This window comes from Python bivittatus, unplaced genomic scaffold (assembly GCF_059951505.1).
Source record: "Python bivittatus isolate LINGU-HERP-01145 unplaced genomic scaffold, Pbiv_v1 ctg000330_np1212, whole genome shotgun sequence".
NCBI classification, from domain to species: Eukaryota; Metazoa; Chordata; class Lepidosauria; order Squamata; family Pythonidae; genus Python; species Python bivittatus.
In genome coordinates, this window is record NW_028277058.1 from 16,044,701 (window position 1) to 16,066,522 (window position 21,822).

The window sequence follows — 21,822 nt, forward strand, 5'->3', positions numbered from 1 at the left end:
ATGTACTTATATATCTCTTGGTCCATGTCTTATTGCTGCATAATGTGAATTTACCTGATACACTTTATTAATCTCTTCTTCAGCTTTTTCTTCTTCCCAATTTAAAAATTCTGACAATGCTTGAACTACTCTCCTTCTGATATCTTCCCCTGAAATTTCTGGTATAGCTCTAAATCACAAGCAAAAATCCTTCTCCCTTAACTCCAACAAATCTACATTATCCAGTCCTTTCTCCAACTCAAGATCTCTGGTTTCTGCTTTATTCGCCAACATTTCCATTCTTTCAGTAACCTGCTTCACTTCTCCAGAGATCTGTTTCATCTCTCCAGCTATTTGTTTCACATAACTGTCCATCTTATCTATTCTTTCTTCCATTTTTTCCAAAGTAGCAAATTTAGCTCCTAATTCATCAAACATTGGTTTAAGTAAACTTAAAAGTGACCATCTTCTCCTCTAATGGTTGCTTTACAGAGCCTCTTCTTTCTCTCATTTCTTCCACTGCTTTCCTGGTAACCATGATCTTTTTATTTTATTTTTTTTCCTTTTCACAAGTAAAATGACTAACCGGGTATAATTAAATACAAGAGAAAGTAAACTGACAGTTCACGCCCTCTGATGTCTTTCAAGCTGGAATTGCGGGCACGCGTCAAAGGAAACACACAGGGATCAAGTTGCAGTCTTTTTCTGTTTTAGAAACCCAGCCAATCAACAAACCTAATCCAGCACAACAAGAAACTTTCCCATGGAAAAAGCAAACCTCATTACTGCAAATGGAGTTTCATAGAAAAATAAACTTCTAACAAATAAATCTTTTTTCACTGTAAATAACTTTTAAGTCTTTTTTAAGACTGCAACTAATTTTCATCCCACTTTTTACAAATTAATCACATTCAAATTAAAGCTCTATTTCTTCTTTTAAAAATAAAGTCCCAGAAATAAGGATAAGCCTCAAGAGAATTACTTATCTGTTGCCAAGGAACGTCTTTCTTAAGTTAAAAAATAATTATGATCCACAGTGTTTAGAAATAAGGTTTGATCGGCTCTAGTGTCCATGAAAGGCTGCACTGCAGCTGCAAACAGAGATGGATCCCCCGCCTCCCAGCCACTCAACCCAAAAGTCGTTTGCATAGGCTTTTATCTCCACGATTAGCTTTTGAGGAACAGCCGCCCGGAGGGCAGATGGGTTGATTTCTCACTTCCTCCTTGATTCGGAGCAAGTTGAGTGGCTGGTGCTTGCTGCCAGCCACCTATCAGCTGCAATGTCGTCACTGGTGTTCAAAGATGGCTAAGCTGCCATTAATCCCCACTGAGTAACAGGGTATGTTACTTCTGGTAATGGGCATTATATAATATTTTGAAATGGAATAATGAAAGCTTTAGGTTGCTGAAATTAATAAGTAAAACAGTCTAGAAGCTTGGCATACTCAGGCTGAGGTCACTGTGATTTCAAGAAAATCTGAATAATTGTGGGGTCAAATAAGCAACAAAGGCTTAGTGGTTATCTCTGAAACATACTGACCATTTTAATGAGCTTCCTATTAACTAAAGAGCCTTGGGCGTCAAAACATTGAACAACAGTTCTTTAGATCATTCTCATTTGTAATTCATGTTATCTGTTGGGACCCAAGGAGCCACGCAAGCAAGATTTTTTGGATCACTTCCGCCTTCCAGATTAATTCAGTATTCTTTTTTTAGTACTTTTAGAAGATTCAGGAGTTAGCTATAGTTATACGATAACGGTTATACAATAACGGTTATACAATAACCTGATTCTTTCCATGTATAAATTCCATAAGACCTAACAAGATTAATCTGTGGTTGCCTTCCTGAAGCAGAATGTCAGCTTTCCTTTTATTGCACGTTACTAACACACCAATAATAAATTATAATTTAATCCTTCTAGAACATTGCTTTTTGTCAAATTAGACCCTTGCATATCAACACATGACCACCATTGTAGACAACTATCATTGGAACTGGGTATCTAAAGGCAAAACATGATCTGTTGACAGTTATTAGTGGACAGAAAATGCTGTATTAATACATTCATACTGAAAGAACTCTGCTGCTTGAAGAATCTGTGGATAAAACAGAAAAATCCCTTTAGCATTTATACTATTCACAGACAAGCATTTGAGGAGCACATGTGTGACAGAGTGTATCAGTATGCACATGCACCTACATTCCTTCTGAAAAAGTTCCATTTTCATAGTGCATAATGGAACGCTACACGTTCCAGACCTTCAAGGTAGTTCAGACAAGAAGCATAAACTATGAGTACTAACACTACTTTTATTGTAAGCTTACAGTAACAGAATCTTGCAAGTCTGAAAGTATTTTCCCCCTCCTTTACTTTTACTTTCCAAAAAACTAGGGAGGCTCCCTTCTGAAATGCTTCCTATGCCCCTTTTGCTTCTGTGGACTGAGATACCTTTTGCGTGATGGTTGTCTAGTCTGCAGCTCTTCCTCTCATCTCCCAAGGTCTTTCCCACATACCATTACATGTTTTCTTAAATATTTCAGATCTTTATTTACCTTTGCTGTTGATTTTTGGTAGGTTGACTTTTATATTCTATTTATATTTACAGAACTGAACACAGAGGCCAGAAGCTACTTTGCCCTCATGGGATTATCTGCAAATAGTTCTATAGAATTATTTTCATATACTGGCTTCTCTAAGTTTGGTCCTCTCTCTTCTGTTTGGAAAGTTATCCTGCTAATGGATGGACAGATAGAGTCCCTTCTTTCTAACATTTTGTTGGGTCCAAAGCAATAACAAGGTATGGAAAGCATGCAGAGCATAGCTTCTGGAGTTCTTTCCAACCTCTTTATCAGCAGTGACTATATTAGGCATCTGTATTTCTTCCATGTGACGTTATATGCTATTTGTGTTTGTATGTATATTTCTACTTTCTTTGTGCAGTGTCTATGGTATATATAGGATTTATTGGTATTCACTGGGAAGCACAGGATAGTCTTCGATTGTTCTGCTCGGGATCACATGGCCAGAACATGATCACAAGATCTACACAGAAGGTAGATCATGTCTGCTACAGATTTTGGTCTGAGAGCTGGAACTGCTTCAGTCACTTTAGACATTATTGAGTTAGATGGACAAAGGACAGATTCTGTGTAAGGCTATTCCCGTGCTTTCATTTTAGAATATGGGACTCTTTTCCTAATAAATCATGTGCAAGTGAAGAATAAAATGATTGATTAGAAAACATTTTTTAAAATGGGGAAATGTATAGGAGCAACAAGTTCTATGTGCACAACTATATTCTACACAGTTGGTCAACACCACATGCAATGGGGAGCATACTTAGTCTTCTCATCCAGTTTAGAATCTTTTATTGCACAGAAGGTCTGCTTGGACATTGGATCTCTTCCATCCAGCACATGGAAGACAGTGAGATAATGAGGATATAATGGCAGAAAAAAAACAAAGTGTGCTTCCTCATCTTCCCCCTATTGTAAATATAATTATGTGATGATGGACCTCAATAATGAATGCATTCTGTAAGTCAAAGCACCAACAGATTCTCAAAAATATAAGGTAAGAGAAATATTTATTTAAATTTTGCACAAGGAATATATACTGGACAAATTCAATCAAGGAGTAAGTGCAATCAAATGAGGAAATACAGATGATTTTTTTCATAAGAAAACATTATGCAATCATGCTGTGCATTATTTTTTACAGTCAATGGTTTCTTTTTTTTTCAGAGCTGTACATATGTTGCAAAAAAAATTCTGTTTCCAAAAGATATTACTTTGGGGATTCTTGCAGTTACCAATCAAACAAATTGATATAGAGTCAAGTGTAGTTATATTAAAAAATATATTTTGGCCATAGATGAGGTGCAGTTTCAAAACTTTAGTGAGCATTTCCCTGCTTGAGGCTTTTGACATCTTTATGTGCATGTCATATATATATATATATATATTTTGGTAGTCCAGTATTTTACATAATGATGTCAAACACAAACATGAACCAGAACTTGAACCTCACATCAAAACATAGGTTTGTACATCTGAACTCGTTCCTAGTCATACACATTTCATTCAGACTGAGGAAACAGACAACTCATTCAATTCATAGCATTTCTATACTTTAATTAGATCAAATCAATCTTGTTCCAGTTTTGGCTTTTTCATTTTTGGTCTGTAAGTCCTTAGTGAAGGAATGTTCTTTAACATAAATTGCCCAGGATTACAACACTGTTTCACAGTTCCTGCAGACACTGTGGATCCACAGAACAGCAAATATGCCCATTCTAGAAAAAAGATGAGAAAGTGATTTATTATTCAACAGAATTTTGTTTAAATTAAGTATATAACCCTAGAAATGCTGAAATGGAGGGAAAAGTAATTCATTAGCACTTGTTCAATCATTCTGCATTCCCTTTTGTTTGATGTTCTAGGTAAATTAACCCAGCAACTTTCATTTGCTATCCTTTAATGACTAATATCACTTAAAATGAATACTTGAATCAATTTTTTTTTTGGCATTTAATTATTTGATGCCTATGCCCAGCTGTATATTCATGACCTCTGTTTTAATATTACTTTGGGAACAGGGCATGCCACCTACCCTTCTTGTATGCATTTGTTATACATAATCAAATACCTTGGAAATAGTGGCCAATATGGCAGTTTGATACAACTTCCAGCTGCAACTGAAGGGTGAATGAGAAAGAATTCTTGTTCATGCCTGTAAGTGGGGATGGAAGCAGAATGTGACCTATCCAGCTAAGAGTTGTTGATCAAAGAGATTTTTTTACAGATGCAAGTGCATATCGTGTGTCATATTTTCAATTCTTACCACAGTTTACAAGTTAGATTGAAAATTCCCATTCCTCTTGATCACACCATAGCAGCAGACATAGCTAACTGCCTCATCAGCTATAGTTATTATTGTGCAAAGATGGCATTTAAAAGTGTAATCACCTTTCAGGATTACAGTCATTTCTTTTTTCTTGCATATTTTAACATACTACAGGTGACCTATCCAGAATCGATTTATGTGCCTCAGATTATATTTCTATTAAATGGATAATGTTTCTCTTAAATGTTGGTGGGTTAACCAAAATGGAGAATAATGCTCACAAAATTCCATCACTTAATGTAGCTGTTCATGCCTAGAATTCCACTTGACTTATTTTAACGAAGTTATAAATGGGACTCTGCATTCCAGCTTTTATGCACATTGATTCTCTGGAAACCACCGAGGAATGTAACGTGGATCCCTTTTGGAATTTAATGATGAAAGAAAGGTGGGATATAAATGTGCCACACAAATAACCTACTGTACATTGAATTCTATTCTGTTTGTGCCTTCATTCAAATTTAAATTCTACTTTGACCATTTTCTAAAAACAGAAGAAGGCTCCTGGTTAAATAAATTATATAACAGAGATAATTTTGCCCTCTCTATCCCAGCTATATATCTTATAGTGTATATAGTCATGCAACAACCTGTTAGTTTTTAAATAAACACCAGCCTTCAACTCATTACTTATAGACTACTACTTGATCTCAGGAGCAGTTAGGGAGAAACTACATATTATTTTGCAGCAAAAAAAAAAAAAAAGCATCTATCTAGTTCTGTTACATGATACTATCAAATTTGCATTCCCCTGCCTTCACATTACTTTTTGCTACTAATGGGAATGAAAAACGATCAAATACACTTCACAACCCCTAAATATATTTGACGACCAAGGACCAAGAAATTGACACAACATCTCTTTCTGATGGCAGTGTTCTGCTAAAAGTTTATTATAGTGTTATCCTTGAAACCATACCTACTTTTTAGCACAGCATTTAGTCAATTTGTTTATTTATTTTGTTGAGATCTGGTATGACAAGGCCTTCAAGAACCATTCTAGCATTCACTTTTTTCCCACTTGCAATTTCAAAATATTTTGTGTTAAAACAGCTTTAACTAATGCAGCTTTTCTGAAATTTTAGGAATTTTGAGTAAAATTACTTTATTGTAAGTTTGATGAAGTCTTATCCCACTGCCTTCCTTGAAATGCAGTCCAAGAACACCTACAGCATTAATATTCTATTCTATGGTATAGTGCTCATATAGTGAGTAATGAGTCTAATTTTAATGAGCCCTTTGGAGTTATTTAAAATATGGCATTTAAAATACATAGCTTTTAAAAGTACTTTGTTATAAAATGAAGCACAAAAATATTCTATTTCAAGGAGGAGAGTATTTAAACACATCAGCCAGTATCTGTTAGAACCATCCCATTTACATGCTTCTAGATCTCCATCCTGCTATCTTCCATTTATCTTAGGCTACAATTCAGGCAGTTCTAAGCCAGTCAAGGCTCTCTGATGGAGAAATTTTAGCCTACATTTCATACAGAACACTGATGTGCTCTTTGATGGCTGGCACAACTTCTGCAGTCCCAGGTGCATTCTGGCATTCTCAGTTAAGTTATCTGCTGGATTTATTAGTACAATGAAATTACTCCATAATTCTTTTCTAGGTGAAACATTCTACTAGAAGGACCACTTGTAGATTAAACATGTACCTCTTTTGTTTATGAATTAAAAGAATTCTACCACTGTCCTGCTGATAGTGGATTTGGGTGTTTTCTTTCCAGCAGATCCATGGTAAAATGAATGCTGGCAAGTACAAGTCTCATTAGCATTTCACTTTCTTGAACAACAAAAAAATAAAAATCAAAAATCCATAATAGGGTTGGACTGATGCAATAACTTCTACAATGTACAGCAGGAGCAAAAATTCTCTTTCATCTATTAAAAACTTTAAAAGCCCAATACTTTCAGGACTGGCCTAATCCTAACCCTAACTACTCTATGTCTCATTTGATAAATGTCTTTTTTATTTTAAAAAATAATATAAAACTGATTTCTCTTCAAAAGCAGAGAGAGAAATGGAGAGTTAACTAACCTTTTTTCTGATGTGAACAGTCCTTAACAATTGGTTCTTGAAAACATTCTATCTTACGTTTTTTTGGCTAAAGAAAGTCACCTTTTCAAAATGACAAGCATCATGATTTATATATAAATAGAACTGCTTTGAACAGTGATAGTTTTGTTCATAGAAAGCGGTTCTATGAGTAATAGAAGAAAATTTGGCCAATGAAAATAAATTAGATTGAACACAGATCTATACTGTTCATTTAGTTACAGATGTGCCATATGATTCTCTGTTGCACTGAATTCACTACAGCATATTGCAGCTGTATGGTATTTGTATAATACTCATTTCCCCAGGATCATACAGCAAAGATTACAGCAGTTATTTTAAGATACAATGACCTAGAATGAAGATGAAATTCTTGATATTCAGAAGAGATATTTTTGCTTTCTAGGGGCTAGGTGAGAATCATTTTCCTGTTTTATGTATTGATAGTCTATTTTATATATGACAATTTTATAATGGTTCTAGTTTTATCTTGATGTTATATATTTTATCTTTATTCAGGATTAGTTTGCCTATTATATATTCTATAGTTTTGACTTGTTATTATTTGGGTTATTAGTACCTACTGTGGCAGGTTTAATTATACCTTGAATGGTTTTGCATATTTCCCCCTCTTAGTCACGTGATTCTTTTTTTTTTTTAATTGTATTGTTTCATGCTGGTCTTTGGCTGTAATAAAGTATCAAGTTTTGAGAATCCCACTTATTTCAGTTCAGGAAAAATTATACAAAATATGTTTTATCTCATGTGTATATTTATAAGTGAAAAACTATTGTATTCCACTTTTCCCATAGTTTATGTATTTTTTAAAACTACTGGAATCATGTAAGTTCTTCATCATTCCTTCTGAGTCAACATTTCTTCTTGACCCCAATAAATGCTAGACCTAAATTACTCCTGACTAACATAATAACTGTATTTCCATTTCTGATTTTCTAAAATATAAACAAATTGTCATCATCAAAACACCATGATCCTCTCTGGCAATTTGTTTGCAGGGGGAGAAGTGTGAAGCAGTACTAAGCTTACATATCCTGGAAAATAATTTGATATTGTTGAGTATCTTTAAAATAATGGGAGCAAGCTATCATAGCTGAGTCAATATATTTCAATAAAAGAGAGATATTTGCTATTTTAACCCCCAAGTTCATGTAGTGCCTGGAAAAAATAAAAAAATCTTGATACTACTAATGCATCTAAACAATTATCCTGATTATTTAACAGAAATAATCTGTTAAATTAACAGATTAACAATAAACAACTGATTTTAACAAAACAGAATGCTATCTACTTCAGATGTAGGAACATATTTCCAGAACAAAGATTATAATACTTCTACATTATAAAGCCAGCTGGAGAAATATCTACTTTTCCCATACCTTGCATTGGCAGAGAGTGCATTCTGTGCCATGCTTAATCCAGGATGATCCAGTGAATCGGACTACATTAGTTTCATCCAGACAGGTCTTGGTGATATCATTCTTCATGGTGTCTGCTTGACAAGGGTCAGTGACACAATGTGGGCAACACTCATTCTCAGGGAGTATGCTGAATTCACAGTCCATCTCTGGACAAGACAAAGGCCAACAGTCAACCTCCCCCTGCTGTTTAAAAAAAATAGACAAAAAGTTATCGTCTATCGGGTAATGTTATTTATTTATTATTAAAATCATTGTTATTGTTTTCTAAATCATGAAATGTTGAAAACCATCTGATTGCCGTCATGAGCTATATGCTAAGAGCAGTCACATAAGATATTAATGAGCACTTCCAAGAAAATAGAGAGTATACGTAGCTCTTTCATATCATTGCTAAAAGGCACCTGTTTTGAGGGGATTTACTCCCACAGAGCATCTTAAATTAGATCAGGACTTCATAGTACTTATACCAGGCTTAACGAATTAAAACGGAAGTCTATGTTTAGCCCAACAAAGAATAATGACCACCTAAGAGGCAAATCTATTTGATATTTTCTGGTTGTGATTCGCTATCAGTAATAGTCCTACTGAGCCCCATGGAACATATTTTTGAATAAACATGACTTGTTTAGGATTCCAGTGTATCTTATCCATTGTTCATTTGTAATGTCTATTTGTTTACAAGTGCTGAAACAGAACAATCAACATTAAACAATTAAAGGTCCATTTCAGAAACCACTAGGTATGCCTAAATCATATCAAGTTCTGTAATTAAGTACTGAATTATTAATGTTTTACTGTGTGTTTCAATAGGCTTTAATTATGCCTAATGATCTGAATTGCACATTATCTTGGGGAAATTTTCTCTGTGTGCTGTATCTAAACTTTATTAATTTAAATCAATATTTGCAGTATATTTTTAACTATTTCAGTTTTTTCTTTCAACCATGATTAATACCAATACATTATTTTTGATGCCAAGATTCATGATTTCTATCTGTTACTTAAATCAAATATTTTACAGCAAGTTATTTTTATTTTGTAATTAGATGTGCACTTGCCACTTAGCTGAAACTTTAGTCAAAGATTATTTGAGAAATAGCAAAGTGAACTATATAAAAATGTAACTGAAAGAAATGTAACTTAATAAACAACAGTTAAGTTACATATAAATAATGTGACTTTAATTGTTCCAGAGTCCATTTGGGTTGGGCAGCTAATAAATTCAGAACAAATAAAAATAAATAAACAAATAAATAAATAGTAGGAAGACTTACCAAACATCGGCACTGTTGACAGTTTTGAACCCATGTATCGCCACTATTGTATACGATCTCCCCACTTTGATGTAAACACTGACTGCTCAGTCTTGGATCACATTCAGGGCAGCAGAATAAATCAACAGTGGGATTTTCACAGTCACAGACCATTCGCCGGCACATTACATAGCCACTCTGTCATTGTAAAATATAGTAAAATGACACTTAAGGTATATCATTATGACACGGAAAATAAAAAACATTTTGCAGTAGTTTGCAGTACTAAAGATTAAAGTTAAATTTTTTTTAAATCATATGTAATTTGCAATAAGGATGACCTAAAGACAATATTCTTTACAATTAAAAAAAAAATCTTTTTACAGTGATCATCCCAAGGTGGTCAGACAGAACACTAAGTTAGGTAGACCATTATTCTTCTTCAATATGATGTCCTAGCTATGCTATGAACTATAATTATTTTCATGATAATCAGTGAATACTAATATCTCTCATACGACACATACAACTCCCCAAAACTATTTGTTTTCCGCTCTTTCTCATTTCTTATTTTCTCACAATCCCAGATCTCCCAACTCACTTGGCAAGAGCAAACGGAGCATCTATCATTTTCCAACACCCAGATTTGTCCACTGTGTTTGATCTTGCCTTCATGGATACAGTCTCCTGTGCAGTTCTTCCCATGTGGGCATCGACAATCATAGCCACCATCCAAATTAAAACAAATTGTGTCATTGGCACAGCTGTGCCTCCCAGTTCCACATTCATCAATATCTGTAGAAAGAGACCGGAGACATCTATCAGTATCCGCAACTGGCCAGTAAAAGAAACCTCAGTGATCTTCAGTCCAAAGGCCCAAAGTCCATGCTAATTTACAATAAAAATCTATTTTATTGTAGTTAATTATAAGAGCAGCTAAAATAAATGTAAAGAGTATTGAATGTTTTATTTTAAGAAAAATTGTATTGCAGGAGGCTCTGTATTTTTTAATATTGTGCAGCAGAAGGCAAGTCTTCTATACAATGCTGTATCCAGTAAACATGTTATTTTACTTAAACATTTCAAAAGGCATTGAGCTGACAAATTCAACTAGCTAGAGAAAAAAAAAAGAAGAGAAAGCAAGAGGTTTTCTTCAAACATCTTTTCCAGAGCGTGAGAAGAGGCTCTAAATGCATATATTAATGCTTGCTACAAATGAGAAAGTGCTATGGATAAGTAAAATTCAATGTTCATGTTTATTCATTAGGAAGTATCAAAAAGTATGTCTAATTTACCATTTTGAATAATATACACATTTCAAAAATATTATCCTACTTTCTTTATGTAATTAGAAACAACATAAATTGTTGGCAGCAATGAAAACAAGTCTATAGAAAATGATTAAAACGTTGTACACACATATGGACTGAAATACCGTACTGCTTATTTTAGAAAGCCGCTGGAATGTAAAGAAACCATCTTTTTTATTATTCATAAAGTTTAGAAGCTTGGGGCCACATAATTTCTTAAAACTGATAATTTTCCTCAGTAAAGAAATGAACAAGTATAATGTTTTTTACTCATTTGTTTAACTGGGTTCTCTTTATCTTGTTTTACGACTTGTGTGGAGAACAGATCATGTTTTAGGTCATATTTACACAGAAATATTGAAAATTCAAAAGGGTTTACAAACTTTTAAGCACCATTGTACATTTTATTTCAAATAGTATATCTTAAGAACTAAACTTTAGCTGGATTATCAATTATTGCTTTATGTATGCAACTATTTTCACTCCCACAACATTTCAAAAAGCATCCATATTAAAAACACATTTCAACTTCTGCCTCACAGATACTTTGAATCAAATAAATGAGGAGAAATGAGTAGATACAGTGAAAGAGTGAAAAATACCGCAAATGCACAGAGTTTCTCAAACCATTGGGAGCTGGTTCTGTTAAATACATCAGGTTTTCCTTTACTTTCTTTTTCTGCTGTTTCCACACAAACCATTTTTCTGATGCTCTGTTATAGCTATAAATGGTTCCCCAGACAGTACATAGTCTTATTAATAAGAGCGAGTTTATTATTACTAATCAGAAATCTGTGTAAGATGACTAAGAAGTGGCTCAGATGGGGGGGAGTGTCCCTCAAAGTGGCCATAACAACCCTTTGTGAGGGTGTGCTACGTTCGTGTTTTGGAGATGGACGCATCAGTTGCATCATAAAGCCCCTAGGAATGCTTTGCACAGCCCTACTAAGATATGTTTTAAATGCTTTTTTTTTTTTAATTACTCTAATAAATCACACTGTTAAATAACTTCTTTTTTTTTTTTTTAGTAAGGATATCCTTCTGAGTTTTCACTGCATAAATTCCAGTGACCTGTTGGAAAAGACCTATCATTGGCACTTATTTAGCACTGTTCATTGGTTACTATTTGACTGTAATCTTGGCAAGTATTGGGATTCTTGCTTGCTCAAAATCAGTTTTAGTACCTGCACCTAAGACTGCAATTTAAGTAAATGGTTATGTGGAATATATTTGGTTGCAGGCATAATTTGGACATTTCTACTGATGATAAACATTTATGTTAGAGATAATTCTGGATTAAAATGTGGTCTGTAAATTTAATAAATTTTAGATTTAGATTTTAGAATGACCCAGTTCTAATGAACTGGTGTTTGGAACTTTTAAATTTAGCTCAGAATGCTTCTTGGCAAATTTTTCAACTTCATTGTTATTTGGACTTTTTGCTCCTAATTCTATTGTTATGACGTTTCATATTTGTTAGCGATATTAGGGGATTGAAGTGTGACACTTACTAAAGTTTGCTTGTAATCACTATATTATTGCAGGTGAAATTCAGGAATGGGAACATTTACTCACATGGATTGATTTTATCCTATTATTGTTACCAATGGATTTTAGATCAGTTGCTGAATGTCAAGAATATATCCATATATCCTTCTTGGCTAAATCCCTAGGATTTAGAACCTATTTTGCAAGAGGGATGGAATATTTTTAAGGAATAATGGAAGGCTAAATCAACCTGCACCTGTTCTGCAGCAGTAGATTGTTGATATGTGTTATTTGTCAACATTTGAATTATTATTATTAGGCAAAGGTTAATGAAGGATGCTTTTGTTCAATACAGTCAATTCTTTTATGTGTTTTGTTTATGAGGTGAAGTTCTACCTCTTTTTTTCCTTTCCCTCCTTTATTAATATAGTTATTCCACGTTATTTTCATAGTTAAATGCACACATGTATTTGGTTGTTTCATTTGATGTAATAAAGGAAAAGAAATTACACATAACTTTTCCCCTTATTTGGACTTGTTATTGTTCCTTTGTACACAATTTAAGGACTCCGTTAATTTCTCAGAAAATAAGAATCTTGCACCATTTGTTGATGGATAAAGAACTTTAAAAAAAAAAAGATGCGGGACCAGTGACCTTTTGCATCATACAGGTCATGTTTATACTTCATAAACTGTAGATGTTCCATTCTGATTATGGGCTGTCTTCTGGGGGTTTTCTATTTTGTCAGCATAAATATTATGTGCCTTTTTACATATTGCTATGTATACTTGAAAAAGTATATTAAAAATATTATATTTTTTAAAGTATTAATATTAAAAAACCCTATTAAAAATGATACATATAGAACTGTTTAGATATCATGTTGGCCTTATAGCCATCTAAAAAATTAATGAAGACAAATACACACACATTGACACTCATTCACACAAACACATGTTCTGTCCAAATGGCTACTGTCCAATTCAACTTACTAGGGATTAAATTCTAGCAACAGGCGTCACTTTTGTATAGAAATGTAAGAATTATACTGTTCAGAGGATTGGGATACAGAATTAACAACCTACACTGATTTAGTTACTTCAGATTCATATTTTAGATTTAAGTACAAAATCATTTCACCATATCCTAGAACAGTATGCATTTTTTCTTCCTTATACTTGCCACTATGTTGTCATTTTTTATATTTTTTTACACTAAATAATAATGAAGAGGGAGAGTATTTTGCATCTCAGTTTTAATATTGCCAACTACTTGAAAGCAAATTTTATTTGAAAAATGTGGCTGCTTTCATAGGGCTTCCTGGATCCCTAGATTCTACCCTGCAATGCCTGCAATCTAAGAGTTGAGATCAACAGGCATCATAGTCATGTCCGTCTCCTCAGGAAGACCCATCTCCTTATGAGCTGGTCGTTTCCAGTAGTACATTCAGACAGCTTTTTCCTTCTAAGGAAAGAGGAATTCCAGAAAAGAATCCGCCTTTAGTCCTGTAAGGTTAATTATGCTCATATTTTAGACAGTTAATGATATGAAAATATTGAAAGAAAATGTGAAATTTAATGCTATCAAACTGAAAGAGCTTTTCTTTCCTCTCACAATTTGGTTTAAATAGATAAAATAGATCATAATAGAATGTGCTGTATTGCCTTCCTTAAAAAACAAAACACAAAGCTTCTACATAAATACAACTTAAAGTTTCATTTCAGAACAATTAAAGTTTCTTACAAGAACTGCATGCCCACTAAATAATTGCCATTTACAGTCAGGTCCAGAAATATTGGGACATCGACACAATTCTAACATCTTTGGCTCTATACACCACCACAATGGATTTGGAATGAAACAAACACAATGTGCCTTAACTGCAGACTGTCAGCTTTAATTTGAAGGTATGTACATCCAACTCAGGTGAACGGTGTAGGAATTACAACAGTTTGCATATGTGCCTCCCACTTGTTAAGGGACCAAAAGTAATGGGACAGAATAATAATCATAAATCAAACTTTCCCTTTTTAATACTTGGTTGCAGATCCATTGCAGTCAATCACAGCCTGAAGCCTGGAACGCATAGACATCACCAGACGCTGGGTTGCATCCCTGGTGATGCTCTGCCAGGCCTCTACTGCAACTGTCTTCAGTTCCTGCTTGTTCTTGGGGCAGTTTCCCTTCAGTTTTGTCTTCAGCAAGTGAAATGCATGCTCAATGGGATTCAGGTCAGGTGACTGACTTGGCCATTGCATAACATTCCACTTCTGTCCCTTCAAAAACTCTTTGGTTGCTTTTGCAGTATGCTTTGGGTCACTGTCCATCTGTACTGTGAAGCGCCGTCCAATGAGTTCTGCAGCATTTGGCTGAATGTGAGCAGATAATATTGCCCGAAACACTGCAGAATTCATCCTGCTGCTTTTGTCAGCAGTCACATCATCAATAAATACAAGAGAACCAGTTCCATTGGCAGCCTTCATGCCCACGCCATGACACTACCACCACCATGCTTCACTGATGAGGTGGTATGCTTAGGATCATGAGCAGTTCCTTTCCTTCTCCATACTCTTCTCTTCCCATCACTCTGGTACAAGTTGATCTTGGTCTCATCTGTCCATAGGATGTTGTTCCAGAACTGTGAAGGCTTTTAGATGTCGTTTGGCAAACTCTAATCTGGCCTTCCTGTTTTTGAGGCTCACCAATGGTTTACATCTTGTGGTGAACCCTCTGTATTCACTCTGGTGACGTCTTCTTTTGATTGTTGACTTTGACACACATACACCTACCTCCTGGAGAGTGTTCTTGATCTGGCCAACTGTTGTGAAGGGTGTTTTCTTCACCAGGGAAAGGATTCTTCGGTCATGCACCACAGTTGTTTTCCGTTGTCTCCCGGGTCTTTTGGTGTTGCTGAGCTCACCGGTGCATTCCTTCTTTTTGAGAATGTCTCAAACAGTTGTTTTGGCCACGCCTAATGTTCTTGCTATCTCTCTGATGGGTTTGTTTTGTTTCTTCGGCCTAATGATGGCTTGCTTCACTGATAGTGACAGCTCTTTGGATCTCATCTTGAGAGTTGACAGCAACAGATTCCAAATGCAAATAGCACACTTGAAATGAACTCTGGGCCTTTTATCTGCACCTTGTAATTGAGGTACTGAGGGAATATCACACACCTGGCCATGGAACAGCTGAGAAGCCAATTGTCCCATTACTTTTGGTCCCTTAACAAGTGGGGGGCACATATGCAAACTGTTGTAATTCCTACACCGTTCACCTGAGTTGGATGTACATACCCTCAAATTAAAGCTGACAGTCTGCAGTTCAGGCACATTGTGTTTGTTTCATTCCAAATCCATTGTGGTGGTGTATAGAGTCAAAGATGTTAGAATTGTGTTGATGTCCCAATATTTCTGGACCTGACTGTATATAGTACCCAATCTTACTATTACTAAGTTTGCAATACTGCTGCACAAATAGCTTTTTTTTTTTTCCTTCTTAACTGCAGCATTTCTACAGATTGTAAAAGCAGCATAATATTATCCTACTGGTGGCAGAAGTTTCACAGGGTAATAAGAGGTTTCTTTAAAATGTATATTAAATATGTAAAGCAAAATATATATGTACATAAAATGGAGTGGTTTTACTCAGATAACAATAAAATCTGCTTCTCCTTTGCTGAAAATGTAGTAATATGTTTAATAGTGTCTGCCCATAACATTATGATTACACAGAGATTATCCTTCCATATATCCCTGTTTTACAGTTCCTGAACCAAACACATACAGTGAATCTGCGGTTGAGCTGGTAGCTATGTATAAGACTGTATGATCCTTCTACTGCTCTAATGCAGATATCTTCCAACAAATGCATGGAGGGATTCTGTAGCATCTAAAGAGAGCCTGTAAACCAGTCCACGCAATGCCATTTTCCCTAGTTAATCTCCTCATTGTATATGAGGAACTGGATTTATATAGATTCTATACAAATATTACAAAGCCATAAAGATATCTGGGAATGTCAGAGATGGAGTAGGCAAGTTTCAATCTATTTTTTTTTTCTCAGCAGCACTTTTATAATGATATCCCAACATGGTACTATTTTAAGTGAGGCATTGTAAGGAAGAATCATGACCCACTGCAATGCTACTTGTAATTTTGTAAAGTTGTGGAGCAATTATATTGTTTAAAATAGAAAAGAGCAAAACTTAACGTTAAAACACTTGGCTGCTTTTCAAAATGAGGCCACCTGCAGTTTCATCTCATCCATTTTCCAGTCCCAAAAGTCTGCTCAGTTTCATGGACTAGGAATGAGCATGTGGAAATCAGATGACATTTTCAGTTACATAACTGATGAAAGTGCACTGCTATTCCATGTTGTTCAACATCCAGAATATCAAAAGGAACATCTGTCATGTCCACAAAGTAGCTTAACCAAGCCTGTACTTTGCCTTGGCTTGTATAATGAATAAATATGTTCCAAAATTAAAGTTTCCCAATGTTCCATATCTATTTGTATCTTCGAGAGCACTAGGAGAGGCTCCTAAACAATGTGGGTAGGAATATTTCTACCAAGGAAAAGAAGAACAGAAAACTTTCCTTATAGGCATTTCCTAAAGATACAGTAACTTATTTTAAGATTAAGACTGAATTGAGGTTATTTCTTCTTTCCATGGTATCCCACATTTCAAGAAAGCCCCTTAGTGCTCCCAAAAAATGTTTTGGGGGATGCAGATGGTGCAGAAAGAGCAAAGTAGAAAGCTCTCTTTTATGACATGGAAGGAAGTGAGGACGATCCATGTGGAAAAGTACGTTATGTGCACTGATATGGTATTGATTTTTACTGGAGTAAATTGCAATAAGAATGGTAGAAATGGGTGGGGAGATATGCTGAAACAGATTGCTGAAATAATGCTCAGTTCCAGATATTCAGGGAGGAAGTAAATAATAGTGCATATAATTTTTATTTGATTGTTCTCCCTTTATCTACTTAGATGACTCAGAACATAAGATCTCTGGACCACAACACAATGAATTCTTAGTCTAAATCAAGACAATAGCATCACTCAAACACAATTTCATAGGAACACCACATGAATTATGATGCCCCTTTACCAACCTTCACATGATTCTCCACTAGGTGAAAACATGCCATTATCGTGGTAACCATCCCTGCACTCACAGTGGTACCATCCAGGTAGGTTAATACAGGTGGCACGGCTGTCACATTGAACAAAGCCATCTGAACATTCATCAATATCTGCTCAATAAATAGAAAACAACATAAACCATAGTATCAGTCCACAGAAATGACTGTTATTTGTGGACACATAAGAGAAATTGATATACAAAAAGTATTTAAGTTCTACAGTCTGAGATTCAGTATACTGAAAAGGAACTGAAGTGTTATAGGTGTTTCTTTTTGTAAAGATGCAGGATGAGAAATAAATGCGAACTCTGAACAAAATAACACCATTAAATTACACTCAGTATTCTTGAAACACTTCTAATTCATTCAATTAAGATAAAGGAGAAGCATGCTCTGTGTCACTACCCATGGCAAGCAGAAAAAGTCATTCTAGAAATCGGGTTATTTCTAACCATTATCCCTTCTCCCATCTCTTACATCAGGCTGCCTCTTATAAACCGACAGTATCTATTTCTATAGTATGACAGGATATTAAATCATAACTCCCATTCTTGTAGAGGTAACACTGCTAGGAATTCTTTTTTTAAAAAATTGTTTTTCAAATAGGAAGACTACTCCAAAACACATTATGAATATGAATTGCATCATCTACTGTCATAATTAGCACATTTCCCAAACTGAAACAAACTGTTTTTCTAAATCTACAGTACATCTCTCAACTCTTGCAATGGAAAGTATTCCAAGAAGGAGAGGAATTAAATATATAGAGTTTTTTAAAAGAATGTATGGAAAAGTAACAAATAGCTTACAATGAATTAATTCAAACAATTGAAGAGGAGATGAATTGGTATTTATAAAATAAATGTATCCCATTCTTTCACAATATCATAACATTCCATTATATCTCGAGACAAAATTTAGGAATCCTTTATTTTATTTACTAAAGTTCTTATCTGCAATTATGCCACACAAAATGCTTTTTGAATTTTTCTCCCATCCCCCACAACAGTGTGCATAGATAAAAAGGGGTAACCGAGGATGTGAATATTACAAAATGTTGACATGATATTTAAATAGTCTGACCGTGTATACTCAAATTCCGTTTACAATGGAAGCGCTTTTTAAAAAAATAAAGCCAATATTCTCAAATATTTTTACAAGTTGATTGGATTCTTTATTTTTTAATTTCATCTTTCCTTCAAGAGCTTAAGGGTTAGACTTACATGGTACCCCTTTGTCCATTTTTCCCCCAAACTATAACTCGGTCATAGGTTTGACTGACAGACAGCATAATGGGCCTAATTCACACAGTGAATTAGCTGATGATTAACTTGAACCTGGGTCTCCCAAGTCCTAGTCCAATACCTTAATTACTACATGACTCTAGGTCTTACACCCAGGCCTTCCAGTTATTCCCAGGAGTGAACCTAAATTTCTCTGCAATTATTTTTAGCTCTTCACATCATCCCTTTTAAATGCTTTTGATTCTCCACACATCTGAAGATAAAGGTACTGATATTTTGCTTTCAAAGTTACAAAAGAAAATCTACAGACAGTTCCCAGATACCAAAGAAGTGGGCTGTGCCACAGAACTCAGATGTTCAAGATGCTCTTTGAAAACCTAACACCATTTCTCCTTTGCCCCTGACCTCTACACATTCTTGGAATGTAGCTGTAAAAACAATGCCTCAAAAGAGTTTTAAAATTAAAGAACAAGATCAGTGAAAATTGTGTGTCTTTAGAGACAAGGAAACTAAGAAAACCTTTACTGTTACATGGGGGCATTGATATGGACATGTGCTATGGCACATAGAAGGGCATAAAAGCTTGCAGTAGAGAATCTTATTGTGTACCTTAGATTCCCCTTGGCATAGCAATTCTATCATAAACTGTGAAAGTTAAATCTACCATAGTCAGTTAGTTAATCAGATCTCTGGTAGCTCATATCAGTAGACAGATTATTTCACAGAAGTACATTCTTCTCTGTCGGTCTATCCTCCATCCATCCTTCCATCCTGTCTTAGTCCACCCCCTTATTATGTTATTATGCTAATTATGTCATTATGTTAGTGGTTAACTAACATAACCACTGTTGCTGAAGAAAAGAATACAAAGCAGTTGCTCTACGTTAACAGTGAGAAATGGAGTGCAGTTTCATGAATTTCATTTGAAGGTGTGCCTTAACCGAAATCTAGACATGGCAAAGTGCCCCTTCAAAGATCTTCCCTGCCCTCATGGTCAGTATTTATACAGCATAAGACCTAGCTGAGAATGGCAAAAATCTCTCTGGCAAAATCTTAGAAACAATTTAAGGTTTGCTGCACAGGGAGGGAAGTAAGACCTCACTAATCTTCATTTAGAACAAATCTTTGTAACAGTAATTTTTTTTAAGGACCTGCATCCATTTTATGATTAGATAGATAGCATCACTGAAGCAATGAACATGAAACTGGGCAAACTCCGTGAGGCAGTGAAGGACAGGAAGGCCTGGTGTGATATGGTTCATGGGGTCACGAAGAGTCGGACACGACTAAACGACTGAACAACAACAATCCATTTTATGCAAATCCTCTACCACAACAGAACACTTCAGAAAGAATATGCCAGAAACCAAGTGATTGTCTTCCAAATTGGCCTGAACAATATCAGCTTTGAAATTTCAGTTCCATTTTGGAGATTTGGAAAGACACAGAGACACAATGTGTCTGCAAACATTTATACAGAACTATGCCATTTTTGTACACTTTCTCGGAAAATCTATGGGAAGAGTAAATCCTTTCTCTTTCTGCTAGGAATCTCTGGCTAGGAAACAGTAGAACAGTCCTTTTTATATACAGTATGTATTTAGAGCTCAACTTGATAAATATTATTATCTCTTTGTGGTGCTCTATATATCCAGCTCTATAAATTCCCATTTGAAGATCACCTAATTCTGTCTTTCACATTTTTGGGGGGGTGGGGGTGGGGGGAGTGCCTTTAAGTCAATGTTGACTTGGTGATGCCTGGGTAAATCTCCAAAATTTTCTTAGCAATATTTCAGAAATGGCTTGCCATTGCCTTCTTCCTAGGGCTGAGAGATAGTGACAGGTCCATGGTCAACCAGCTGGTTTCCTGTTCAAGACAGGACTAGAACTCACAATCTCACAGTTTCTAGCTAGGTGCCTTCACCACAACATCAAACTAATGCTCTCCACCTAATTAACTGTCTCTAACTTTGTTCCCAATAGATTACATACATACATACATTAAACACACATACATACATTAAAATGACTCATTGTTTAATTCTGGCTCTTGCTGTCAATAATTGCTCCACTTCTTTTGTTGAAGACCTCTGTATTGACTTTTTCAACTAGCAAAGCATACAATAATTTTCATACATATTTCTCATTTAACAAGAGGAAAGGATAAACATCTGACTTTTTAACTTCCCAAGCATAATGCCTGCTGATATCAAGCTCTATTGCTTTATAAGAAAAAATATCCTGCAATTTTTATCCAATTCTGTTTCAGTCTAAAACTTCTGTAGGTAACTCCCTGCTTGCATAAAATCACTGCATCTATTTGTCCAACATCTGATAGACTTTTCTCCACTCAAAAGACCATGTTTTAATCTAATTCTGTAAATACTAAAAAATAAAGGTCTAGCATAAATAAAGGTCCTCATTATTTTTAATTGGAAAGTATGGCAATTTAAGATTCAGATTTGGACCTAAGCCAAAGTGGGTATCAAACAATCCAGACTTTCTAAATCAATCCACAGCAGAAGGTACCCAAAATTGTGCCTGCTGCTACTTTGACATTAGCCAGTTTTAAAAAAATCCTTTCAAAATACTGAATGATAGATCTTTCAATATTGAGAGATAGGATTCTTTTATTAAGAAACATTGGGTAGAAAGTGTATGACTTAGGTCAAAATGACATCAATTAATTGAACAAATTCTACATTGTTTCTCTAAGAAAAACTTATTTGTGAAGCTGCAAGGTCCCCAATTATGAGTCCAACACTGCAGTGTGCATTCTGATGAACTCTTCTACTGATTATTCAGGAGGAAAAAGATTTTAAAGGGCACGTCAGTATTGGTAAGCTGACAGCTGAAATAACTCTTCGTATTTATTTGCCAACTAACTGGCAAACCAATATCACAAGAAATATTACTTAGACTGAAATGTGTAACATATGCCAAGAGTTTCTTGCCATTTCCTTATGTATGAATGCAAAATTGTTGAAAGG

The 21,822-nt window shown here is 35.0% G+C and overlaps 1 protein-coding gene across 2 annotated transcripts in view; it reads right to left on the reverse strand.

Moving 5' to 3' along the window:
• Nucleotides 1-3,373: 3,373 nt before the first annotated feature.
• The window catches only part of NELL2 (neural EGFL like 2), a 120,616-nt gene continuing 102,167 nt past the window's right edge, over nucleotides 3,374-21,822 (reverse strand). The window contains exons 16-20 of one of the 2 annotated variants that reach the window (XM_088141755.1): nucleotides 17,559-17,699; nucleotides 10,246-10,439; nucleotides 9,666-9,842; nucleotides 8,350-8,574; nucleotides 3,374-4,277 (exon numbers count right to left, since the gene is read on the reverse strand). In XM_088141755.1, the coding sequence (XP_087997881.1) occupies nucleotides 4,227-4,277; nucleotides 8,350-8,574; nucleotides 9,666-9,842; nucleotides 10,246-10,439; nucleotides 17,559-17,699 (788 nt within the window). In that variant the 3' untranslated portion in view covers nucleotides 3,374-4,226. The remainder of the gene's footprint in view (nucleotides 4,278-8,349; nucleotides 8,575-9,665; nucleotides 9,843-10,245; nucleotides 10,440-17,558; nucleotides 17,700-21,822) is intronic. The other variant, XM_088141756.1, reaches the window with a different exon arrangement.